We start from the raw sequence: 26,348 nt of genomic DNA, 5'->3' as shown, positions 1-26,348 counted from the left end.
ACTGGTGTTTTCGCTGATTGGGACGCCTGTCATCAACAGGTAGATGGTTATTCTGGTGCGTGCTTCAAGGGATTCAATAGTCGAAAGGACGCCGAAGAGTTTCTGAGGAACTATTTCAACACATGTGCTGGTGTGGGCGGGAAATCAGCCAGATCTGACCTAGATTCAGTACAGAGTTACAGCATCAAGTCTGTCGACACTGAGAACATGCATGTTCCCATCGCGCCTTCCATTCTATACCAGGACCCTGCTCCTCACGTTTCTGTGACTGAAGTTACGGACTTTTTGTCTCCTGAAACCTGTGTTATGAAGCCCTTTACCATGAGTGGTCCACCAGTAGATGTACGGACAGAGTTTGCCCGCGCGTCTGAGCAACTCCACGAGAGCTTCATTCATTGTGGTGGTGACGTCGCCGAAAATTACTGTGATACCGATAGAAAGTTAGCGGAAGATAACTGTCTTGCATGCGACAAATGTTCACAGAGTTATGAGAAGTTACAGCATAACTACATTTCCTTGACAGATCGATATAATTCTTTGTTGGAGGACATGAGTTCGTTGAAAGCAGATGTGAGAGCGATGTGTATCAATTTTCAGACCAAGTTATCAGACACGCAACTGGCTGTGGAGTCGCAGTGCAAAGGTAGAGTGTTGGCAGAAGTACGTGAGTTGAAAAGTGAGCTTTCTTCAATGAAAACTTTATTCAACCAGAAAATTTCCGATGTCGAGAGTAAATATGCTGTGGCAGATCGTGGTGTTTCTGTTGTCATGAGCAGAATTTCTAAAATTGATGAAAGACTCTCGATTGTTAACTCAGAGCTGGAGAAGGTGAACGCTCCGACGTCACAGATGGGGCAGGTTCAGTACTCGGGTCACATCGTCGAGCGCCGTGAGTGCACAGATTTTAATACGTACAACTCCCCCGTTGACAACCGTGGATCTGCTTTTGATCGCGACGATGACATGTTATCATCTAGAGAACATAGGGTAACGACTTCTGATCATCCCAAGTCTACTCCGCTGGTCCAGAAGTCCTATATGTCGGAAGTCGTGCTTAACGCCGATGTATGACAGGACAAATCACCATCCTCCTCAGTCCCGACATTGAACTCGAAAGGTTTTGATGTCAGCGCTAGTCGCAGTTCAGAGCGGAGTCGTGGTCATCAGTACAACAACTTTAGAGGCGCGTATGCGAGAGATCCTCAACAGACTCCTAACGTGATGTTGCTAGGTGATTCTAGTATTAAATATGTCCGGTCAGATGTGTTATATAAAAATAGAAGTTCTGTCAAAGTTAGAGCTAGTGATATTGACGATGCCCATGCACGTCTTCGTAATTTTCAATATGGTCCAGCTGAGAAATTTGAGATTGTTATCTGTCATGTGGGTTCAAATGATGTTGCTGACAAACATGAAGATTTCATCATTGATGGGTTGGTTTCCTTATGCAATACAGCCAAACAAGTGTGTCCAAATGCAATTGTAGTTATTTCAAGCATTTTGCCATTTTGGGGTGCTGATTCATATCTGAACGACAAAATTGCTTTTATTAATGATCATGTCAAAAGAGTGTGCGCTTCTGTTGATAATTGTGTGTTTGTTACTCACAATAAATTGAGTAAAAGCCGCCATCTTTTTCACAGTGATGGGGTTCACGTCAACCCGCAGGGTACTAGTTTACTAGTTGGTGATTTTAAAGGGTCTGTGAGAGCTTTCTTACGGAGTAGGCACAGACGACCTGCCTATCATTCATGGAGTGATCAACATGATAGAGGATTTCAATATAATAGTCATAGTCCTCGCCAGTTCAATATGTTTAGTACAAGTCAGATATCCCGATACCGTAGTAATGGTAAAACTCATACCAACAACATGTATACTGATCGAGTTTACAGATATTACTAGTGTGTCTTTGACTGCAATATTGTGATTGTTACATGTAATTTTCCTTGAAATTTTGTATTCCCTTGACTTGTTTTGTTGGTTTTGCCTTGGGGCCAGTCTGAACAGTCACTTCACTGTAGTGTTCGCTTTGCATTCTAAATAGTTGCCTATAGGTATTCATACTGTGTTTGTGCATTTAAAGGAATTTACTGCACAGTGTACTAGAAAATTTAAGAGGAGTAAGTTTGTCGTTTATTCCATACAGTGTTGCATTGTTGCTGTTTGTCTTTTTTATAACTTTTTTTAACTAATGTGTTTCACTGCTTTGAGAAAGAGCCCTTGTGGCCCAAAACAACCTGTACGTTCTCATCTGCGCATTGGAAGTTGGAATATTCAGGGTGGTTTATCAAATAAGTGTAATGATAGTGATTTTGAATCTATCATTAATAAGTTCGATATTGTTTGTATGCAGGAAACTTGGCTTTCTAAGTCTAATGTTTTACATTTAAATGGTTATAGTTATTTCAGATCAGATCGTATTATAAAAATAGACGTAGTAAGCGTGCTGCTGGGGGAACTGTTGTTTTCTTTAAGTCTTGCCTCAAAGAGGGCATTCATAAACTTGGATCTAATATTTCTGATTTTCTTTGGTTTAAAGTAGACAAAAATGTTTTTTCTTTAGAAAAAGACATTTATTTGTTGTGTTTACACACCTCCACAAGGATCTGTAATGCATTTATCAAATGATTACTTTGAGACTCTTCAGTCAGAGATGTTAAACTATTCTCACTTAGGGGAATAATCCTTTTTGGTGACTTTAATGCCAGAACTGGTAAGCTTCTAGATTTTATTAAACATGATGATGTAGAATTTTGTCCCACACCTATGGGTTATGTACCTGACATTATTCAGGAAAGGATTTCAATGGATAATGGGAAATCTTGTAGTAACAACTTTCTGAATTGTGTTTTAAGAACAATTTATTAATTTTGAATGGTAGAACTGTTGGAGATTTAATGGTAAACCCACTTGCTATAAAAATAATGGATACAGTACAGTAGATTATTGTATTGCTGCTAAGAACCTTCTTGATGATATTCAATATTTTAGAGTATATGATTACACACGTTTTTCTGATCATTGTCCAGTTGGTATTTCTATTGTTTTAGGTACTTGTTCCTCTTCCGCAGTTGATAGCACTGTTTGTAATCCATGTCCAAGCAGATATATTTGGAATGATGATGCAAAACAACAATTTTTAGAATCTTTGCAGAGCTCATCCATTCAAGCTGAGCTCAGTAATTTCAGTACTGTCTGTAATAGTTCTACTTCATGCGATGAGTCTGTTGCTACCTTTGAAGCTATTATCCACAAAGTTGCTGATTGTTCTTTGAAAAAATTTACACCAAGACCTAGTTCCAAAAAATCGAAATCAAAAGCAAAGAAAAGAAACCTTGGTTTGATAATTCTTGTTATGCAGTACGCACAGAGTTAAATGAGGCTTGTAAACTTTTAAGTCGTTTCCCTTGTGATCCTTTCATTAGAGGTAGATGCTTTACTTTAAAAAAGCATTATAAAAAGCTTATCAAGCAAAAGAAGTATATTTACAAAAAGAACTTGCTTGAACAGTTAGAGAATTCTCATTCTGAAAGTACGCAGAATCATTGGAAGTTATGGAAAGAAATCATAGGCGATAGTGTTACTGACAGAAGTGACGTTTCAATTTCTCAAGGGGAATGGTTTAATCATTTTAGAAATTTAGCTGATGGTGGTCATGATGTTTCTGATAACTTTTCTGTACAAGTACTTTCTGATCTGCATTGCATGGTAAAGAGTAATTATGATAATGAGTGTCCTATTCTCAATTGTCCTTTTTCTGAAGCAGAATTACTTAAAGCCCTCTGTAAGTTGAAATCAAAAAAGTCCCCAGGTGCAGATGGTATCTTGAATGAAATGTTGAAGTTTGGTGGACAAAGTTTGCGTACTCCAATTTGCTCTTTATTTAACACCATTCTTAGATCCGGTAAGTTTCCCAGTTCTTGGAAATCAGCTTTTTTAGTTCCTGTTTACAAGTCAGGTGACAGAAGTGATCCATCCAATTATCGAGGAATCTCAATTAATAGCTGTCTGGCAAAATTGTTCACTTCCGTTCTCAATTGTCGGCTTGTTAGTCCCCGCGGACGAAGTCCGGCGGGGACTTATAGATTGGGTCCCGTCCGTGTGTCCGTCCGTCCGTCTGTCCGTCCGTCCGTCCGTCCATCCGTCCGTCCGTCATCAACAGTTTCTCAGACACTGCTAAACTGATTTTGTTCAAACTTGGCACAAAGGCATAGGACTATGACCTACAGATGCACGTCGATTTATTTTGTGATACGATCCAATATGGGCGCGAGGCGGCCATTTTATTGCGATTTTTCATGTCTTTGGACCATAACTCAGACATCCTTGAGCACATTCTGCTCAAACTTGGCACAAAGGCATAACATTATGCCTTTCATATCCATGTCAAATTTTATTGCGATATGTTTCAATATGGGCGCGTGGCGGCCATTTTGTTGCGATTTTTCATGTCTTTGGACCATAACTCAGACATCCTTGAGCACATTCTGCTCAAACTTGGCACAAAAGCATAACACTATGGCTTAAATATCCATGTCAAATTATTTTGCGATGTGTTCCAATATGGGTGCTTGGCGGCCATTTTGTTGCGATTTTTCATGTCTTTGGACCATAACTCAGACATCCTTGAACAGATTCTTATCAAACTTGCCACAAAGGTATAACACTATGGCTTACATATCCATGTCAAATTATTTTGTGATACAATCCAATATGGCCACGAGGCGGCCATTTTGTTTGCGATTTTTCGTGTCTTTGAACAATAACTCAAAGATCCTTGAACCGATTCTGTTCAAACTTTACACAAAGGCATAACACTATGTCCTACATATGCACGTTGAATTATATTGCGATACGATCCAATATGGGCGTGAGGCGGCCATTTTGTTGCGATTTTTCATGTCTTTGAACCATAACTCAGACATCCTTGAACCGATTCTGTTCAAATTTGGCACAAAAGCAAAACATTATGCCCTTCATATGAACACCAATTTATTTTGTGATATGATCCAATATGGCTGACAGGCGGCCATTTTTTTTGCGATTTTTTCATGTCTTCGAACCATATAACTCAAACATTTTTGAACCGATTTGGTCAAACTTGGCACAAAGGCAAAGCACTATGGCATACATACGCATGTATCAATTAAGCTCGCGATAGGATCAAATATGGCTGCAGAACTGCCATTTTGTTGGAATTTTGCATGTCTTTGAATCGTAATTCAAAGGTCATTACACCCATTTTGTCCAAACTTGGCACAAAGATCAAGCACTATGGCATACATATACATGTCAATTTACTTTGTGACATGTTCCAATATGGCTGCCAGATTGTCATTTTTTCCAATATTGCTGTCAGATGGTCATTTTTGGATTTTTTCATGTCTTTGAGGCTTAATCATATGCAAATATTCTTTAACCAATGTTGTTGAGACTTGGTACAAAGATAAAGTACTATGGCATACATATGCATGTCTACTAATTTTGTACTATGATCCATATGGTCAATAGACAGCCATTTGATTTAAATTTTGGTGTGATTTTTTTATGTCTTTGAAACATAAACATAGGTCACTATCCCTCGATGGACTGATTTTGTTCAAACGTGATACGAAGATAAAATACTATGGCTGCATTTTTGTGTACATTAATTTGATTCATTATATGATCCGAAATGGCTGATTACAACAACATACCCGATCCCATACCATTTCGAAAATTCCACCAAACCATGTGTATAGTATGTGCCATCATGACACTGGAGGCAGTAAGGGCATCGTTATGGGTGATGTAATCAAAAGTGTCCTTGAGTGGTCATTACCGGCAGAGATGAGCCATTTATTGAACGTTCCTCAGATTACTTTATTATGCAATTCACAGGCCTAATGCACCCGTTGCATCAATGTCATTCCACAGCTACCTAGACCACAGCTACCTAGACACCAAAGATTATAACAAAATGGACAAGCGGGGACTGTGTCATCAACGATGACTTGTTAAGTACTTGAATGATAAGGGAATTTACACTTCATTTCAGTCTGGTTTCAGAGTCATGAGATCTACTTCTGATAATATTTTTGTTTTGAGATCTGCTGTTGATAAGTATATTTATTCTTCGTATATGAACAAAGCTGATTGCAACTTAAGAAACAAGTATCTTTTTTTGTTGTTTTATTGATCTTCATAAAGCATTTGATAAAGTTTGGAGACCAGGTTTGCTTTGGAAACTTAGGAATCAATTATGGTATCAATGGTAATTTCTTTTCTGTGATTAAGTCTATGTATGAAATGTTAACTATTGTGTTAAATCTAACAATAGCCTCACTGACATGTTTGAATCTAAAGTAGGAGTTAAACAGGGGTGTAATCTGAGCCCTACGTTATTTAACATTTACATAAATGACCTTCCAGGTACTTTGGCTCCAGTGAGGACAGACCCATTACATTAGATTCATTGCACATCAACTGTCTTTCATATGCTGATGATCTGCTGTTGATTTCAGAAACTCAAGAAGGTTTGCAAAGTTGTCTTGATAAATTACACTCTTATTGTTTGAAGTGGAAGCTTTCTATTAGTACAAAGAAGTCAAAAGTCATGGTTTTAACAAAAGTAATCACTTACTGAAAGGTACATTACTTACCTATAATGGACTTGCCCTTGATGTTGTGAAAGAGTATTGTTATCTCGGTTTTGTTATAACTCCCAATGGCAAATTTAAAGCAAATTTTCACAATCTTAAGATGAAAGCTACTAAAGCTCTTTTTAGTCTTCGTAAAGGTATTTCTTATAATGGAAATTTTTCTGTGAAAGTTGCTTTAGATCCTTTTGATCATTTGATTGTTCCCATTCTTACCTATGGTTGTGAAATTTTGGGGAATGAAATTAATGATAAGAGTAATTTCTTAAATGATGTTAGCTTTTCTTTCTACAGATATTTACTGGGAGTTTCAAAACATGCTCCCCAGGCAGGTATTATAGGTGAACTTGGTAGATATCCTATCAAAATTGCCATAGTCAAACGCATGTTAAAATATTGGCATAAGTTAGTTTTCAGTGATGACATTCTGTTACGTTCAGCGTATCTTTCTGCAAGATATCATTCAAAGTGGTTGAGTTCATTCAAAACATACTATGATACTTATAGCGAGGGTATATTTGGTCAGCTGTGTGTAACATTAATGCTACTATTAAAATTGTACAGAATAACTTACGCAAGCATTATCAAGTTTCTTGGTACAGTGATTTACACAATGATAATAAGTCTCTTGGGAAGGGAAATAATAAGCTCAGAACGTACAGAGAATTTAAAACTAAGTTTGGTTTAGAGAATTACTTACTGGATATTAAGAACTTACGCTGTAGAAAATTGGTCACAAAACTTCGTATTTCTGATCACTGTTTACAAATCGAGTTGGGCAGAAGGTCAAAACCAAGAATTCCACCTGAATCCAGATTTTGTAAGTTTTGTAAGTCTTCCGTCGAGGATGAATTTCACTATTTAATGAAGTGTCAAAAATATAATAGTGATAGAGAAGTTCTCTTTTCTGCAATGAAGTTGTATTATCCTATATTTGATAGTTTAAATGAAAGAGATAAGTTTTTGTACATTTTAACTTCAGATGAGACGCTGTCTCTCATGAAATATATTACAAACACTATGTTTCCCCCAGCAGCTGCAGGTAAAGACATAGACAACAATGTTTTATGCAATGTTTAGTTTTGTTCTTGCTATACTGCACTTTCCGAAGTGTGTTGTTATGCAATAAAGTGATTATAAAGTGATTATTCTTTTCAGAGGGAATTCACTGCCCTCCACTGTGCTGCTCAAGAAGGGCATGCAGATCTTGTGAAGGTTCTTATCAATGCAACGGCAAACTTAGAAGCTGTTACAGAGGTAAGCAAAATCTTACACTGAATTATTTCATATGTATGCAAAAGTTATACTCAAACCAGAAATTTAAAATTAGTTTCAAATGCAATGTTGTCCGTGACATCTGTGTTTTTGAACCATTATCAATCTCATTATCTGATGGATACCACCATACAGATGTACTGTGAAGCATCTATTGGTAGTAGTGTTCAAATAATTACATCTCAAAGAAGTCATGCATTTTCAATTTTTCAAAAGCAGTGTCATGTTTTAGGGACAACTTCAAAAGATTCGTCTGATAAAAATGTTATTTTTTTTTAAGTTTTGCACAACGCCCTTCCCATCCAAATGCAACTCAATTGTTGAATGTTGATTACAGGTTTCCATTATTTGCTGACTGTGATTTCCAAATATACTTATAAATACTCAGGATGGGTGATATTGCAAAATACAACATTATTCAAATGATAAACATGTTTACTTCACTCAAACTCTCTGGTCTTTTACTGTATATATAACACTAATATCAAAGTATCAATTGGTCTCCATCAACTTTGCCGCAAAAGGAATGAACATGCATAATTACTGCGCAATTTTATAGAATTCCTAACCAAAACACATTTAAAAGACAATGAATTAAACACAACACTAAATGCAATTGGAACAAAATAGCAAAATTTAGTACACCTAATTGAGAGCCTTTTGTTTGCAGTGTTTATTCTTAAGAAGTTTGACTTTTTAGATTTAAAAGAAGATGTGTATCAGACAGATCCCAAACTGAACAAGCTAAAGAAATAGTCAGGGTAAAAGAATATTAATGAAATGGAAGTCCTGATTTGATATACTGTATCTTTAATTTATCAGGTTTAAGTCTTTTTTCTGTAAAGACGCGCCATTCATTGTAAATATCGGACTAAAAGAAAGGACACACACTATGCAAAGAGACACCATACAAGTAACATGAACGAACAACACAAAGATTGTGGTGTTTTGATTTTTTTAATGAAATATTATGAAATGGCAATGCTTTATAAAGCAGGATGAATACCTCGTCAATATGTAATGACTCCAGAGTTTTCAAGTCGATAAGTTTTTGAGGCAATTTTAGTGATTGTGTGTGGCCAGTGAGAAAGGTGATTTTAATATCACTGTCAATCAAACCTGTGCAAGTTAAGTATTACACAAATCAGCCAGATGAGTTCATAATTGGATTAGCTTTGCCCTCATCTGCTAAAGTTGACAAAACATAAATGTAATAAAACACAGTTCATTTGTCCAAAGATATGTGCAACAGTTTTCTTCTCAATTCATCAATGGCCAACATTTTTACCTTCCTGCCATATTTTTAGTGACAAAAACTGTAGTCAGACTACATGTTAGTATAATCGTCAAGAAGAAAATGTATTGTTATCCGGTATTCCCGTTTTGGAAATTTTGTCGGCGCTGAAAAGGGCCGTTTAGTTCTTTGTTTGGTGGTGGCTCTTACCCTACACCCAAAAATGGCAAACATACATAATATTGTATGGCAGGCAAATTGGGATACAGTGATTGGAAGAGAGAAATTGTGGGCCCACTTCAGTTTCTTTGCCTCTAAAACTTTGTTTGTCCATGGACCACAGCAATAATAGACTCAGGTGTTTTGACATACTGTAGGAGTACTTTATTTCGTCACAGTCATTGAATCTCCAGGATAGTGGAGGGACTATGCTATGACAAGTACTTAGTAGCATCAATTCACTATCCTGACAGTGAGTGGTTACTTTGTTTCAGACCAAGCATACTTCTCCTATTTTTTCTGCATGCAATGATCTGTCAAATTGGTAGCTTTTGTCTAAGTAACAAAATGTTCTACTAGTCATTTCCATTAACAAAAGCCCCTCTCATCATGTTTGTACTCAAAAATGTTATTTAATCTATTTCTATAGAACACTTCACACTTATATTCAAAATACACGATCATACAAGTGATGCTAGTTCTTCTTTCAATGCATTTTGTTCATGATTCACATAGCAAATGTATGACATTGATATGGCTGCAAATGTAATCAACAGTTGCAAAAAATATCATTTCTCAAGGTTATCTCAAATTTATGACTGAAACAAATAGTGCATAAAGCAGCTGCAATAATTGTTGTGGTTGGTCCCTGGGATACTGATGATGTCAGCAACATATTCCCATTGATATGTGCAAGAGCCATTGACAAACGATGCACTTCCAATGTGCATGTTGCTCAAAGTTCACATGTTTGACAGCAAATCCATGCCTACTTTTGAGAAATGTATCTGTAATTTCTTGTCCAGCTTTTTGCAGTGCATCCAACCTTTCTATTTCCAAACCAAACAAAATACTGTTATACACGAAAATTCTGGCTTGTTAGTCCCCGCGGACGAAGTCCGGCGGGGACTTATAGATTGGGTCCCGTCCGTGTGTCCGTCCGTCCGTCCGTCCGTCCGTCATCAACAGTTTCTCAGACACTGCTAAACTGATTTTGTTCAAACTTGGCACAAAGGCATAGCACTATGACCTACAGATGCACGTTGATTTATTTTGTGATACGATCCAATATGGGCGCGAGGCGGCCATTTTATTGCGATTTTTCATGTCTTTGGACCATAACTCAGACATCCTTGAGCACATTCTGCTCAAACTGGGCACAAAGGCATAACATTATGGCTTTCATATCCATGTCAAATTAATTCGCGATATGTTTCAATATGGGCGCGTGGCGGCCATTTTGTTGCGATTTTTCATGTCTTTGGACCATAACTCAGACATCCTTGAGCACATTCTGCTCAAACATGGCACAAAGGCATAACACTATGGCTTTCATATCCATGTCAAATTATTTCGCGATATGTTTCAATATGGGCGCGTGGCGGCCATTTTGTTGCGATTTTTCATGTCTTTGGACCATAACTCAGACATCCTTGAACAGATTCTGTTCAAACTTGCCACAAAGGTATAACACTATGGCCTACATATGCATGTCAAATTATTTTGTGATACAATCCAATATGGCCACGAGGCGGCCATTTTGTGTGCGATTTTTCGTGTCTTTGAACCATAACTCAAAGATCCTTGAACCGATTCTGTTCAAACTTGACACAAGGCATAACACTATGTCCTACATATGCATGTCGAATTATATTGCGATACGATCCAATATGGGCGTGAGGCGGCCATTTTGTTGCGATTTTTTATGTCTTTGAACCATAACTCAGACATCCTTGAACCGATTCTGTTCAAATTTGGCACAAAAGCAAAATATTATGCCCTTCATATGAACACCAATTTATTTCGTAATATGATCCAATATGGCCAACAGGCGGCCATTTTTTTGCGATTTTTTCATGTCTTTGAACCATAACTCAAACATCCTTGAACCGATTTGGTTCAAACTTGGCACAAAGGCAGAGCACTATGGCATACATATGCATGTATCAATTAAGCTTGGGATAGGATCCAATATGGCTGCAGAACTGCCATTTTGTTGGAATTTGCATGTCTTTGAATCATAATTCAAAGGTCATTACACCCATTTTGTCCAAACTTGGCACAAAGATCGCACATGCCAATTTACTTCGTGACATGTTCCAATATGGCTGCCAGATTGTCATTTTTTTCCAATATCGCTGTCAGATGGTCATTTTTGGATTTTTTCATGTCTTTCAGGCTTAATCATATGCAAATATTCTTTACCCAATGTTGTTGAGACTTGGTACAAAGATAAAGTGCTATGGCATACATATGCATGTCTACTAATTTTGTGCTATGATCCATATGGTCAATAAACAGCCATTTGATTTAAATTTTGGTGTGATTTTTTTTGTCTTTGAAACATAAACATAGGTCACTGTCCCTCGATGGACTGATTTTGTTCAAACGTGATACGAAGATAAAGTACTATGGCTGCATTCTTGTGCACATTAAATTGTTTCATTATATGATCCGAAATGGCTGATTACAACAACATACCCGATCCCATACCATTTCGAAAATTCCACCAAACCATGTGTATAGTATGTGCCAATCACGACACTGGAGGCAGTAAGGGCATCGTTATGTGTGATGTAATCAAAAGTTCCTTGAGTGGTCATTACCGGCAGAGATGAGTCATTTATTGAACGTTCCTCAGATTACTTTATTATGCAAGTCACAGGCCTGATGCACCCGTTGCATCAATGTCATTCCACAGCTACCTAGACTACAGCTACCTAGACACCAAAGATTATAACAAATGGACAAGCGGGGACTGTGTCATCAACGATGACTTGTTTCTACTTTCTTCCACCATCTCATGGCCACATAAAATTTACGTAAACTGGTTAGTATCATCACATACCTGCCCTATTGAATTTTCCCAGATGAGGATCATATCAATATTTCTAAACCATTTTGCAGTTATTAGCAGCTAAACCATTATAAGTGTATTGCTTGATGAGAAGCTGTCTTAAGATGGATGCTGTTGTCTACTTAAAACTAACATAATAACTTAATAAACAGAATGCTTGGGACATCAAGAGATTTAAAGTCAACATTTCAGACTTTAGACTCATGAACTGACATGATGGCATTATTTTGTGGCAATCTTCAAAATCTGGTGAAACCATAAAAACCAAATACGTCCTTTTGTCAATCGAGTTTGGAGAAACAGTAAATTTCAACATGTATCTCTGGTTAACCCTTTGAGCGCCAAAGTCAGTTTTTCTTGCCTGTATCAAAATATACACCAGTCAACTTTTTTCCAAATTTTGCTAAAATTTTGATAAAAATCTGAAGCCAATAAAATGTTATGTTCATTGGATCCAAAATTGTCAACAAAAATTACAGAAAAATTCACAAAATTGATAAAATGTTGCACACAGTAAGTTTGGTGTGAAAAATTGCAGCGCTCAAAGGGTTAACTCAATAACTTTGCTCAACGATACCATGATGTCAGCATATTAATTGCATGTTGCGCAAATTCCTCCAAGTCGCCTTGATTATCTGATGAACTGACTTTGATTATCTTGATACAAAGTGGAAGTTGATTACTTAAACTAGAGTTTAACACAACCGAAACCTGTCAGAGACTACTTTCTTTGAAATTGCTGATTATTTTATTGAACATAAACTTCTGTGTAAGTTTTTCAAGACTACTGAAAAGGTATTGATATCCTAACATTGTGTTTGACTTTGATGTCAAATTTTGAGTTGTGAGTTGAGGCTGGGTCTTGAATGTAATTTTTAGTGTCTCAATAAACAGTATCAGGTATTTAGAGTTTATTAGTGAGAATATTGGCACATTGTGATTGTATGGTTGATTTCACAGTTTGCTTTTACTTAAGAAAATTAAGTCATTACTGGCTCTTTACACCAGGCCTTTCAATATTAAGCAAGTCATTAGATGACCATCCAAGGGGCTCTATTTTATCTCTGCTTTGGAACAAACAGGTGTCAAATTATACAAAGACATAACAGAAAATACTTGTGTGTTCCCTTTACAGCTTGAACATGTTATTAACACTTTCACTGCGTAATTAATTTTTATATGTGCATTCCTGTGCGTAGTTTTCTATGGAAATACGGCCTTATAAATATTGATTTACATGCATAAGCTGTATCTTTGTAATTATAATAGTATTCGGGACAATTTTTTCAGTGAGTATTGCAATATGATAGAGCATCATAAAAATGAACAAAATGTCATGTGACACACCAGGAAGGTCACGTGATCACGGCGGCCATATTGGACTTTACACAAAAAAATCAAAAAATGTTGCATTTTTTGTTATTTCTATATATAAATGTATTTTTTTCAGTGCAACTCTTTAAAAATTACTACTTACATTTTATTAACTCAAATTCAGTAGGGGGAACACATACTCTATAAGATTTCCCACATAAATGAGGTTAATATGCATATTTATTACAAGTTCATCTTCGAACAACAGGTACACATCTGACATTCAAAAGAGAGCTATATTATATATAAGCTTATATACTGGTAGATAGTCCAATGTGTAATTGTCATTGATAGATTGGTGTCGTACAACATCCACAGGATACACCATCAACGTTTGTGACGTCGTTCACAGACCTTTTGTCGCACTTTTCTCTCAGCATGCTCAGCTGGCCTACCTTCCTGTCTTGCTTGCAATGTCTGTCTTTGCTCAACTGGTTTGGGAACATATTCAAGTTCGGTAATAAAGTTGTAATTTGAGATTTGACTTCCGCTATCTCCGTCGAGTTCAGTTTCACGATCACTGACAATTCCACTATCACTGTCTAGAAAAACATGCTAAAGGGCTTAGTCGGTGTTAAACTGTGCCCGCGTCGCCATTTTTAAATATCTCCTGACAGAAAAACAACAACTGATCACACGATCCTTACAAATTACGGCGGAGAAATGAGCGAGTATGGCGGCATTTGTTTACAAATTTGGCGCGCATGCTCATTTAGGTTTGACCTCTACCTCGTACGCTTAGCTAGGCTTGAGGAAATAGTCAACAAACATGATTTAGATCAGACAAAGCCAACGTATATCGAACGCATATAAACGCGTACGTTCTTGGCGCGTTTACGTGCCTCCCGCAGTCTGGCCGTTGGCGCAGAATGCGCCCTCCCGCGGTTAGAATGAATTTTTATTTTTATTTATGTTAGGTTTCTTCATGATATTATATTTTAAAATTTAATAAATGCATTAAATGATGTTGAATACTTGTGAATTACATAAAAAAGTTGCATGTTTTCAATTGATTCAATGCAAATATTTTTTAGTTTTTAGAAGGCTCCAATTTCATGCAATCTTTTCTGTTAACAAAGAATGCAGTGGATTACATATAGAGTCTCATATTGGAGAGTATAAATGCTTCTAAATTGCAGGTAAATCATGAGTTATATAGTCCAATAGTGCCTAAATCCAACCATGCATTTATTAACCCCTTGACTACCAAGGCCAATGTATTCCTATATACCAGGCCCCTTATGTAAATATTGATAAAATCTTGGGTGTGGTCATTGCATGAACACTGCTTAGAGTAAAAATTAAGTAAGTACCAATAAACCATATATTTTCTGAATCAGCATGAAATTTCCCACTTTTTCATACATAAGTTTTGTATTTCCAGGTCACGTGACTGATCACATGACATCATGTGACCAGAGTTGGCAAAGAATATGAATATTTGAAGCATCAGGACGTGTTTTGAATCCATAAAATGACCCAAATTTGAATACAGTTGCAATTTCCGTGACGTTGTCTTTACATATATGTAATAATAACTACCCTTTACTTTATTTATAGATGTACCTATTTAAGATTTTTCTCACAAAAGGCAGAGTAAATGAACCACAAACATCAGCATCTGATATGATTCTGTATTTGAAAATCAACACATTTTATATTTGTAAACACCTGCTTTATGTCTTCCTTGCAGAAACATGCATCTAAAATGGATATGATTTATTAAAAAATAATTCACAATATTTAAAAATACATTTTAGGGAACAACATATCACATGACCAAACACATGACCAGTCATGTGACCAATCATATTGATAATATGGCTGCTATAAAATTTCACTGGCTTATGGTAAAAAATTGTATTTTCTCTAGTTTCATTCACGAATATTGCTGTTAATAGAACATATTTACATATAAATCATTTGTTTTCAATAAATAAACATTTCATTTCATTAAAAAAAAAAACCATAAACATCTTCGCGATCGTCCGTACTTCTGAAAACTGTAAACAATCAGCGCGACGCTTCTGTGATCAGCCTGACCTTTCAGGGTCGAGGTCATAGGTCACGACATTTGCTTCCGGATTTTGGCCATACTCGGACGTACGGGGGCGCAATCACATTCAGGCCAGATCGGAATACATCAATCTTAGTCGCGCTGCGTGCCGACGCCGAAATTACGGGATTTTTAGTGACAAAAACGAAGCTAATACGCCTATTTAACTGTGCCGGATATATCCGGCACTCAAGGTATATGGTAATTCAATATGGCGCCGGATATATCCGGCGCCATAGGTAGTCAAGGGGTTAAGTATTATCACATGCATAAGTCGGTCATTCCATTTCACTACAGCCTGTGTCTATGACATAAATTTTGGCTTGCTGTTGGTGTGTTGGAACATTATTGCGTTGATATTCGATGTGCCTCTCAATTTTAATAAAGAACATGGAAGCCAGTATTTCTCCCGTGATTGAAATTTGTGTCCTGATGTAAAATTTTGTAAAAATTTAGTTCAAATTATTGATGTGTGACGAATTACATCCACTTGGGGAATTTGCAGATTCCTTAAGTTTTAGTTTTGTTGCCAAATGAGGTTCATATTTGCATACATCGACTCAACTCCCTGAATTACCAATTTACGCATGAGCTAGTATTTGCATGCTGTAGAACATATACACATACTGTATAGTTTCCTCTATAACAACAGGGCTCACGATGCTGCATCTATGATGTATACTGAGACCTAAACTGTTGGAATAATCATCCAAGCCTTGAAAACACACAAATGTATAAACGTCTGTATAGTCAGAAGGAATTACGAAAATCGTTTCGTAAACATGAGCTCAAAGTCAGTTGAATTAGTGTTTAACCAGTAAAAATAATTCATCTAAAACTTTGTGGAAGGTATTAATGTGTAGACCAAGTGATCATTCAGTATTTATCTCTTACGTAAATGGGAATGCTGACTAAAGAAAAGAAAGGATAGGCAATTAGCTGACAGGGTAATGATATTATTCCAAAAGTAGTTCAAAGGTTTCAACGCACGTTCATTTAGGACTTTTTGTTTGTGAGACAAAAATGAATTTTAGGATGTGAAGAAATATTGAGAAAAGAATGAAGACAAAAATACCAGATTAGGGAAAAATTACAGCTTATTATTGGTGTAGATCAATGCAACATGGTAGCAGACTATGCTGTGCCATACCAGGCAGTCTGTGACACAGTAATAGTTATACAGTTAAAACCTAGAATCCAGAATCATTTAGGATTTTTTGTAGTGCGAGAAAAAAAATTATGTTACTGCAAGTGATGCAACTGAAGTTCAAAATGTGCAAATTTGTAAAACGTAAACAATAAATAATAAACAAACAGTGGCATTTTTATAATACAATTGTGTCCCTTAAATCATTTTTCCAGAGGCACAAATAATGAGAATTTAAGAAAATTTACCAAGTTAATATTAATGGCTTAAATGAGAGGTAGTGAAAAAACAGTTTAACTTTATTCCATACCCATTGTATTTTGATTGTTTGTTGCTTTGTTTGTTTGTCTTAGACAATATATCATATCAAATATCACTTAAAGTAACTGGAAAATAATCTCTCTACATGGCTTTGGAATCTTATTTCTGCAAGATATGGTTGTTCTTTTATTATGGCATAAATTTGTCAGGGAATACTGAAAATGATCAATTATATGCATTAAATGCTTCATTTGTGTGCAAAGTATAAAGTGACAAGCTTAAATCTTATAATTTAAGCAAAATCAGATGGCATTCTATACCACTTAAACTAAGTTTGCTGCATAAGCAATGCACAGCATGGGAATTTCAAATATAAGAAGAATAGGCTAAGTCTACATGTATAAATTCCAGTTATTTTAGGAAATGAAATTGCTTGTATGAGCCTACATGTAAATGACAACAATATTCACATAATTATTTAATGGTTTTAATAACCAGCACCAATGTTGAATTAAATATGTGAACTATAGATGACATGTAAGCAAAGTATTTGTTCACTCATTTTGACTGACTACAGCAGAGTTGCTCTGATTGGTCTGATTTAGGAAGAAAACTAAAGAATGCAAATTTGTCATTGTAAAACAATGAGTTTCCCACATTAAAAGTATGTTGCAAGGTCAACAATTTTGAACATCCTACAGTCTGCATTTTGTAAACAAACCTGCTGACTGCTATAGCCACTTGTATCATTAGTAAGGCAGGCACTGACCTCAAAGTCTACAGTACATAGACTGTTAGTTATTTAAATGTTAACAAAATTCTGTCAAATAAACAAAAAATATAAAATCTGCTGTTTCTACCCCTTATTTAAATTCAGAAAATCACCGTCTTCCCTGTGTGTGGCAAGATTGCTTTCAAAACGTTGGTCATTGAGACAGTTGCTTAGTCTTATAATTTAAGTATATTCACAGTAAAAATGGCTGACTTTGTTTGATTTGAAATTTTGCTGAAACAATTTGACTTTTCCCTTATTAGAAAAAATAATATTAACATTGGCGTTCTAAAATGCAATAAACAGTGGGTTCATTGATTAGGAGATTGAATGATTTGTCAACTAACTTTGTTCACATCAGATATTGAACAATTGCCTAAGGGGACATTTGGTTATAAACAAATATGTTTAAGCTTGGCAAATGTAGGTAAGAGGAGTTGGACAATACCCTTGTAAACTTACATATAGATTTGTGAATGAATGTTGAGGGATTAACAAAAATTGCAGCGTGAACTGTATCATGTACATCTAAACTCATTGTTTTAAAACACTCAAATTTAGAGAAGGCAATGCTTTTAAGAGTGCTTTAAATTTTTGGAATTGTATATCAAAGCCCAAAATACTCTCAAAAACAACTGCTTATTTTCTCCTAATTTTTATAGTTGTCATTTCCATACAAACAGACAGACAGACTGATGAGTGCCTTTTGTCATACTTAAAAGGGGAGACAATTAAAACACATTTATGTCACTATTTTTAAATATCAAAATAGAAAGCTGGCTGAACTGTGAGGAGTCATTTCCTATTCAACAAAATGCCAAATAATATTTTCAAAAATTTAACATTGCCTAATAAATGCTTTTTTGATAATATACCCCTTTGAGCGCCAAAGTCACGTTCTGTCACCTTAATAAAATATAACGAATGATTTTTTGTTCAGATTCTACAAAATTTTGATTCAAAACTGTAGCCAATGAAAAATGAGGTCCGTTTGGTCTAATATTATCAAAAAAATACAGAAAAAGTCACAAAAAGTGGTAAAGTGTTGCACTAAAATTTTGGAGGGAAAAAAGTACAGCTCTCAAAGTGTTAATAAAACCCATTTGAAGTACTTTTGTTTGCTTCTGAAAATATTATTCAGAAAGCAAAGTCCCGTCTAATATTGTTAATGAATAATGTTGATGGAAAGATTACAATGACCATTTGCTGAACTTCTATCATTCAAATGACGAGAGATTATGAACATTCTGTGTAGAACAGTAAACATACTGTCATCTTCCCACTTACCACTATGATAAAACAACAGTGAAATGGTGTAATCTGATAATGTTTTGTTCAAAAGTAAATGTTTGATACTAGCAAAGTGCATAGCAATCCAAACTAAAGTAATACCCATATAAGGAAGATAAAGTATCCTGGACTCTTTTTTGTGTACTATATCATTATGACAAAACACCTGTGAAGACGCTACCTCAACAAAATACACTTGATTGACATCTTCATCTGTCATAATGTTCTTTTGCTGTCTCTCTTGACTCATCAAGAAAATGTTTGTAGGCTTTTTTTCTGGTCAAAGGGCAATGAGTTGCTTTGTATTTTTGTTTAGTTTTACAATTATTTTTTTTCAATAGATAGAAATGTTCTTGAATAGAAAATAATCACAATGGAACAGTATATCATTCATTGCACAAGGGGATTGTGCCTACTCAAGTACCATATAAAGAGTTCAAGAAAGATTAGTTCCTATATAATCATGCTACATAATTTCATTTCTGAGAATTTTTGTACCAATAATACCAGTGATCTATATTGTTGATGGCCTCTGAATTTATTACCATAACTATTGATAAAAATACCTGTACTTCATTGTTTTCATATTTCACTCTTCAGGATGGTTTTACTCCACTGCACTATGCTGCCCAATTTGGCCACAAAGATGTTGCAGAGATTCTCATTGGTGCTAAGGCAAACATAGAAGCTCTCACAAAGGTAAGTGTAACTATCTCTTCAAGCAAAGGTATAAGTGTGGCACTTCCACTGTTTGCCGATTTGTATACATGCCAACCTTTTGGGATGTATTTTTCAAAATGCTGCAACCAATTGCGATAACCTTACCCAGGGTCTCAAATAGAGTATGGTATACAATATCAAAATAATTAAAGTTGAAGCAATACATTAACTATCTCAAATTTTGTCAGTTTCACAGACAATGGATGCACATTAGAGATAACCACACAATTTTCATTTCTATTGTCTGTGGAAAGAAACCACTGTATTTTAAGATAAGCACTTATTTAGTCGGTATGGAAAATATCTTGAAATATCACTGGTTAAGCATTTTGAACATGCTTTGATGTTAATCTGCATCGTAGTGTTAAATAAATGCTTTGACTCACAAGTTGTTGGTTGTATCAAAGCAGTATCACTTTAGATCTTAATTATCACAAGATAGCAGTGCCTTAATGTTCCTGGTGTTGATTCTCATTTTACCCCTTTGTCAAGGCATACAACTGTATGTCAGTTTGTTTTGTGATCTAATATGGTCATCAGTACGTAATTTGTCTTTTAATTTTCTGTCCAGAGCCATATGCTTTGAAATTCTAACTTGCAGTTGATCTTAAGAAGGAAAATCTAGTACAGTTTGCTGCTGTGCATTTATTATGATAAAATAATAGATTCATGTTTTCTTTTAGATCTATATCTTAATCTGTGATGAACTTTTAAAATTATCTTTTCCATTGTTCACTAATAAACTTAGCATATTATTGACACCAACACAGCATATTGAAAGCTTCTTATAATATCAGTACTTGTACCCTCAATAAAGTAAGAAATATTGCTTTAAATAAAATCTAATTTAAAAGTATTGCAAAATGTGCCATATTTCAGAATGGTATCTACAAGTAACACCATTATGGGAATCTAAGCGCAAAATTTCAATTTTTTGGCTAGTGACATCTGAAAAGATTTTCCACAAAAATGATGCCAGACAGTAGTAGTGCAGTACATGAAACTATATTTTTGACAAAATGACAACAATATTATCAAAATAATTCTAGCCTACATATTAAGTATTATATTATTATTTTGAACAGTATCTCTAGGGAACTAAAACTTTCAAAGTATTCTCAGACTGGCAATTGGTTCTATGGAAAGAACGTTTTATACCAAAAACGAAGAACAATTCGACAACATATATAAATGCTAGCATTGTTGTGAAATCTTGCAAACTCAATGATTCAACAATAACCATACAATAAATATTGCTGCATCCTTGTAACATGATTGCCTTTTGTGTAGTTTACAAAAATGATTATCTTTAAAAAGAACTCTTCAATTTTTCTGACTCTTATTTTTTGTACATTTTACAACTAAATGAGGTTGTCGAGAAATATGCCATAGAGTTTGAAATGTGCAAATTGTGACTTAAATGTGGTCATTGTAAGAGTCATTCATAATTTGAAAAACAAACCAGAAATGATCAATGAGGATCAGCTATCCCATTTTTGTAACAAATACAGTGTAAGACATTGATATAAATTAGGTGTCAGAGCAGAATTATGGATCATAACTGCAGTTTCAAAGTTCGTAGCTTTAGTAAAATTACAGTTATTTTGACTCTGAAATAACATGTAAATAAGCAATACATACCAAGTGCTAGGATTAAATTTTGTTTCCTGTGTCTGTTGATCAAGTTTCCAAATTGTATCTTCAATAATTTTCATGGCATTATGTTCATTTGTTGCAATGTAATCTCTTATTACAAATGCTGTACATTATTAAAAATTGGAAGTACATATACTTTAATGTGTTAGAGATTCAAAGCAACTAAATAATTCCTTTAACAGTTACTTCAAAGTAATAACACTTCAATATCGATTTCTCATTTTACGTGCAGGATGATAACATGCCAGTGCATCTTGCTTCATGGAAAGGACACGTTGATATTGTGAAGTATTTCATAGAAATTATTGGCGTGGACAAAGAAATCAAAGGACATGTAAGTATAATTTCAATAACAAACGTAATTAATTTCTGAAGAATAAAAAATGCATCGGGAATTTTATTCCCATAAATGACAAACTTTGAGGTTTGGGCATCTTTAATTTTACATGGCAGTGTTTATGATATTGGCAATTAAATTGAACTTCTTTCTTTCTTTAGAATTTTTTTTCTCCTTTTCTGTCATATGTACATGAGAATAGGACCAAGCTTATCAAATAGCTTACCTCCCAGTTTTAGAAAGTTTGAATTACCCACTGTCTATATTAAGCTAAGTCACTTAGCTTGATATACACAGTAGTAATACCCGCAGTAATTTACAGCAATCAGCAGGGGATTATGTAGTCGAAACTTTTTTCAAATTTCAATGTTAGTTTTCAACTCTAACAGGGAAGACCTGATAAACACCAAGACTAATGTACATATGATCTCTATAGTCACTGCTTCAATATCAGGAATATAAGTTGACTGATAGTCAATATCGAGAAGTTAGGGATATATACTGCATTCAAGGTTTTGAAAAAAAAGTCCAAGCTTGACAAAATGACCTTGAAGAGAGTGCAATAATCCAATCATGATTACCGCAGTAAATCATGACAAAACTACCAAGGGGCATATTTTTCTTCAAGCAAATGAAAGCCTTTTAAAGTTCAGCTGTCGTGAAAACAAACCCAAGATCTCTCGTGAACTAAATATGTCTGTGGTACATTAAGACGAGGACATGTTTTTTGCTTAAATCATCTTCTATTCTTGATTAAAGTTGGATCAAAATCATATTTATATCACTGAAATGATAAGAATGTATAATTGACTATGCAGGAGTGCACCACACTGTATTAAGACCATTAATTTGACTAATTGTAATTATTCAATATATTTCCTCCCCTAGATCAAGTTTGTGAAGTCTTTTATACTGTCGATTATGTATGACATACAAGTATACCTCATGCATTGAACACATCTATCTGTTTTAAATTGTAGGTAAATAAAACACTCCTGATAAGTGCTGCTGAAAGTGGTCAAAGTGAAGTGGTGAAATATTTACTTGGTATCGGTGCTGACATTGAAACTGTTACATCAGTAAGTGTTTGATAGGATATTCTTCGAACATTGACTTTGTTACTCATCAACATTTATACTGATCGTTTTTTATATTGTGTCAAATTCAAATGCAATAATCTCAGGTAAGATAAATCATATCAGTTAAGTGTTAACTCGCGTAGCCCAGTCATACAAGTTGAGTATAGGCAGTAAGTATCAATCCTTGCAGCATCATTGCAGTTTAGTAATGTGAACAGCATCAGAATTATGGAGAAATCAATAACAAAGTGTTGCAGCACAGTGATGTCATCTATGATATAATCACAGCAAACCAATCAAATTCTTATCAGTGCATCCTTTTGTCTTTCAAATGAATTGATAAATTGTTATTCATTTGTCGAAATATTGGTGTATATCAGGCATAGTGTTGATCAGAGATGAAAAGTTAATTACCAATTATAGTGATCAGAAAACACATTTAAGAGACAATGAGTTAAACACAACACCAAGTACAATCAGAACAAAATAGCAAAACTTAGTATACCTACTTAAGAGCCTTTTGTTTGCAGTGTTTGTTGTTAAGAAATTTGACATTTTAGATGTAAAAGATGACAAGATTTCAGACAGATCCCATAGTTAACAAGCTTAAAAAATATTTGAGGGCAAAAGTTTCCATCCTGCGTATAAAATGTATTCCAACAAATTGCATCGGAAAAGAAAAAAATATTACTTAAACAGCAAGGTGTAAAAATATTAATAAATTGGAAGTCATGATTTGATATCAAAATTCTTTGACAACAAACAATATTTAGAAGGGAGATTGAAAGGTGAAAGATAAAATATATTCAAATCAAAACCGTACATCAAAACTCATAAGTTTTTTTGGGCAATTTTAGTTAGTACTTGTGTGTGGCCCATAAGGAAGTCAATCCATGGGATGCTGATAATGATTTGATATCACTGTCAATCAAAACTTGTGCAAATCAAGATACTAGTCCACTAAATGAGTACATTAGCATTCGCTTCAAATGCTAACAGTGACAAAAAGTGAATATAGTAAAACACATTTATTGGGAGACATGTTCAATAGTTACGTGTTCAATAGTATTCATCAAGCATCGACTTTGTTACTTGTGACACATTCAATTACAAACATTCTATAATTGGATGTTGTATAATAGTATCTACAATTTTAATAGCAATTTTCGACAATATTGGTCGAGGCAATTCAGGTAAATATCCCTAATTAGTTAATTAAAGTTCATTAAATATATAAATAATGAATTGGCTGAAGTAAAAATGCTTAATGACTTTCAATAATAATATATCATAGTATCATCAATGTGCATAGAAACTTTCATCAATTTTGGTCATGTAGACCTAGTGATCATTCAGTATTTGTCTCTTACGTAAGTTGGAATGTTGTTCCTCTCAAGTGAACAAAGAAAAGAGATTATTGGCAATTAGCTAACATGGTAATGATATTATTCTAAAAGTAGTTCATCTGTTTCAACGCAGGTTCACTTAGGATTTTTTGTTTGCGAGCAAAAAATGAATTTCAGGCGTAAAGAAATATTAAGAAAAGAATAAAGACAAAAATACCAGATTAGGGAAAAATTACATCTCATTATTGGTGTAGATCAGTGCAACGTAGCAGACTATGCTGTGCCATACCAGGCAGTCTGTGACACAGTAATAGTTATACCATTCAAACACATAATCCAGAATCATTTATGATGTTTTGTTTTGCGAGAAAAAAATTATGTTATTGCAAGTGATGCAACTGAAATTCAAAATATGGATATTTGTAAAATAAACAACAATAATATACAAACAGTGGCATTTTTATAAATACATTTGTTTCCCTTATATTATTTTCACAGAGGCACAAATAATGGGATTTTAAAATAATTTACAAAGTAAATATTAAAATGTTTTAAATGAGAGGTAGTGAAAAAGCAAATAACCGGAAAATGATCTTTCTACACGACTTTGGAATATGATTGCTCAGTTGTTATGTCATAAATTTGTCTGGGAATACTGTAAATGGTCAGTTATTAGAATTAAATGTTCCATGCGTGTGCATATTAAATCTTATGACACGAGTAAAATCAGAGGGCATTCTTTACCACTTAAACTTAATTTGTTGAATATGCAATGCATAGTATGGGAAGTTTAAAATAAAAAGAATCGATCAAGTTTAGCTGCATAAATTCCAGTTATTTCACGTATATGAAATTGATTGTATGAACCTGATGAAAAAATGTTTTTAATAACCAGCACCAATATTGAATCAAAGATGTGAACTAAAGCTGACATGTAAGCAAAAGGTTTGCTCACACATTTTGACTGACTACAGGAAGAGTTGCTCTGATTGGTCTGATTGAGGAAGAAAACTAAAGAATGCAAATTTTTACTGGTAAAACAATGAATTTCCCACATTAAAAGTATGTTGCAAGGTCAACAATTTGGAACGTCCTTCAGTCAGCATTTTGTAAACAAACCTGGTAACTGCTATATATAGCCACTTGTATCATTAGTAAGGCAGGCACAGACCTCAAGGTCTACAGTACACTAACTGATAATCATATTAATAAAATTAAGTCAAATAAAAAAAAAATGTAAAATTTGCTGTTTCTATTATATATATTAAAATTCAGAAAAAATCATTGTCTTCCCTGTGTGTGCATGGAGACACAAATAGCTTTCAAAACATCGGTCATTGAGAGAGTTGCTCAGTCTCATAATTTTAAAAACATTCACAGTAAATGTAGCTGACTGTTTGATTTGAAAGTGTGCTGTGAATTTGACTTTTCCCTTATTAGAGTATAATATTAACATTGTCATTCTCATATGCCATACGAACATGCATATACGAGACATTATGAACATTCTGTGTAGAACAGTAAACCTACTGTCATCTTCCCACCCACCACTATGATAAAACAACTATGAAATAGTTCAATCTGATAATCATTTGTTCAAAAGCAAATGTTTGATACTAGCAAAGTGCATAGCAATCCAAACTTAAGTAATACCCATATAAGGAATATAAAGTATCCTTGACTCTTTTTTGTGTACCATATCATTATGACAAAACACCTGTGAAGACAAACAAAATACAACAAAATACACTTGTTTGACATCTTGATCCGTCATAATGGTTTTTTGCTATCTCTCTTGACTCCTCAAGAAAATGTTTGTAGGCTATTTTTTTCTGGTCAAAGGGCAATGAGTTGCTTTTTATCTTTGTTTAGTTTTACAATTATTTTTTTAAATAGATAAAAATGTTCTTGAATAGGAAATAATCACAATGCAACAGTATATCATTCATTGCACAGGGGGATTGTGCCCACTCAAGTAACATTACATTTTATAAAGAGTTCAAAAAAGACTAGTTCCTATATAATCATGCTACATAATTTCATTTGTGATAATTTTTGTCCATCAGGTCTACCAATAATACCAG

General features: G+C 34.6%; 1 protein-coding gene across 1 annotated transcript in view; it reads left to right on the top strand.

Annotated features, from left to right (window-relative positions):
• LOC139127661 (ankyrin-1-like) overlaps window positions 1-26,348 on the top strand; it is a gene marked incomplete at its 5' end in the record, with an annotated part of 171,098 nt that overhangs the window by 24,536 nt on the left and 120,214 nt on the right. Inside the window, 4 exons of the mRNA XM_070693574.1 lie at window positions 7,800-7,898; window positions 19,727-19,825; window positions 21,735-21,836; window positions 22,820-22,918. Of these exons, the coding sequence (XP_070549675.1) occupies window positions 7,800-7,898; window positions 19,727-19,825; window positions 21,735-21,836; window positions 22,820-22,918 (399 nt within the window). The remainder of the gene's footprint in view (window positions 1-7,799; window positions 7,899-19,726; window positions 19,826-21,734; window positions 21,837-22,819; window positions 22,919-26,348) is intronic.

This window comes from Ptychodera flava, unplaced genomic scaffold, assembly GCF_041260155.1.
Source record: "Ptychodera flava strain L36383 unplaced genomic scaffold, AS_Pfla_20210202 Scaffold_34__1_contigs__length_2629520_pilon, whole genome shotgun sequence".
NCBI lineage: Eukaryota > Metazoa > Hemichordata > Enteropneusta > Ptychoderidae > Ptychodera > Ptychodera flava.
The sequence above is the reverse complement of the archived record's forward strand: the minus strand, read 5'-3'. Positions and strand labels throughout refer to the sequence as shown.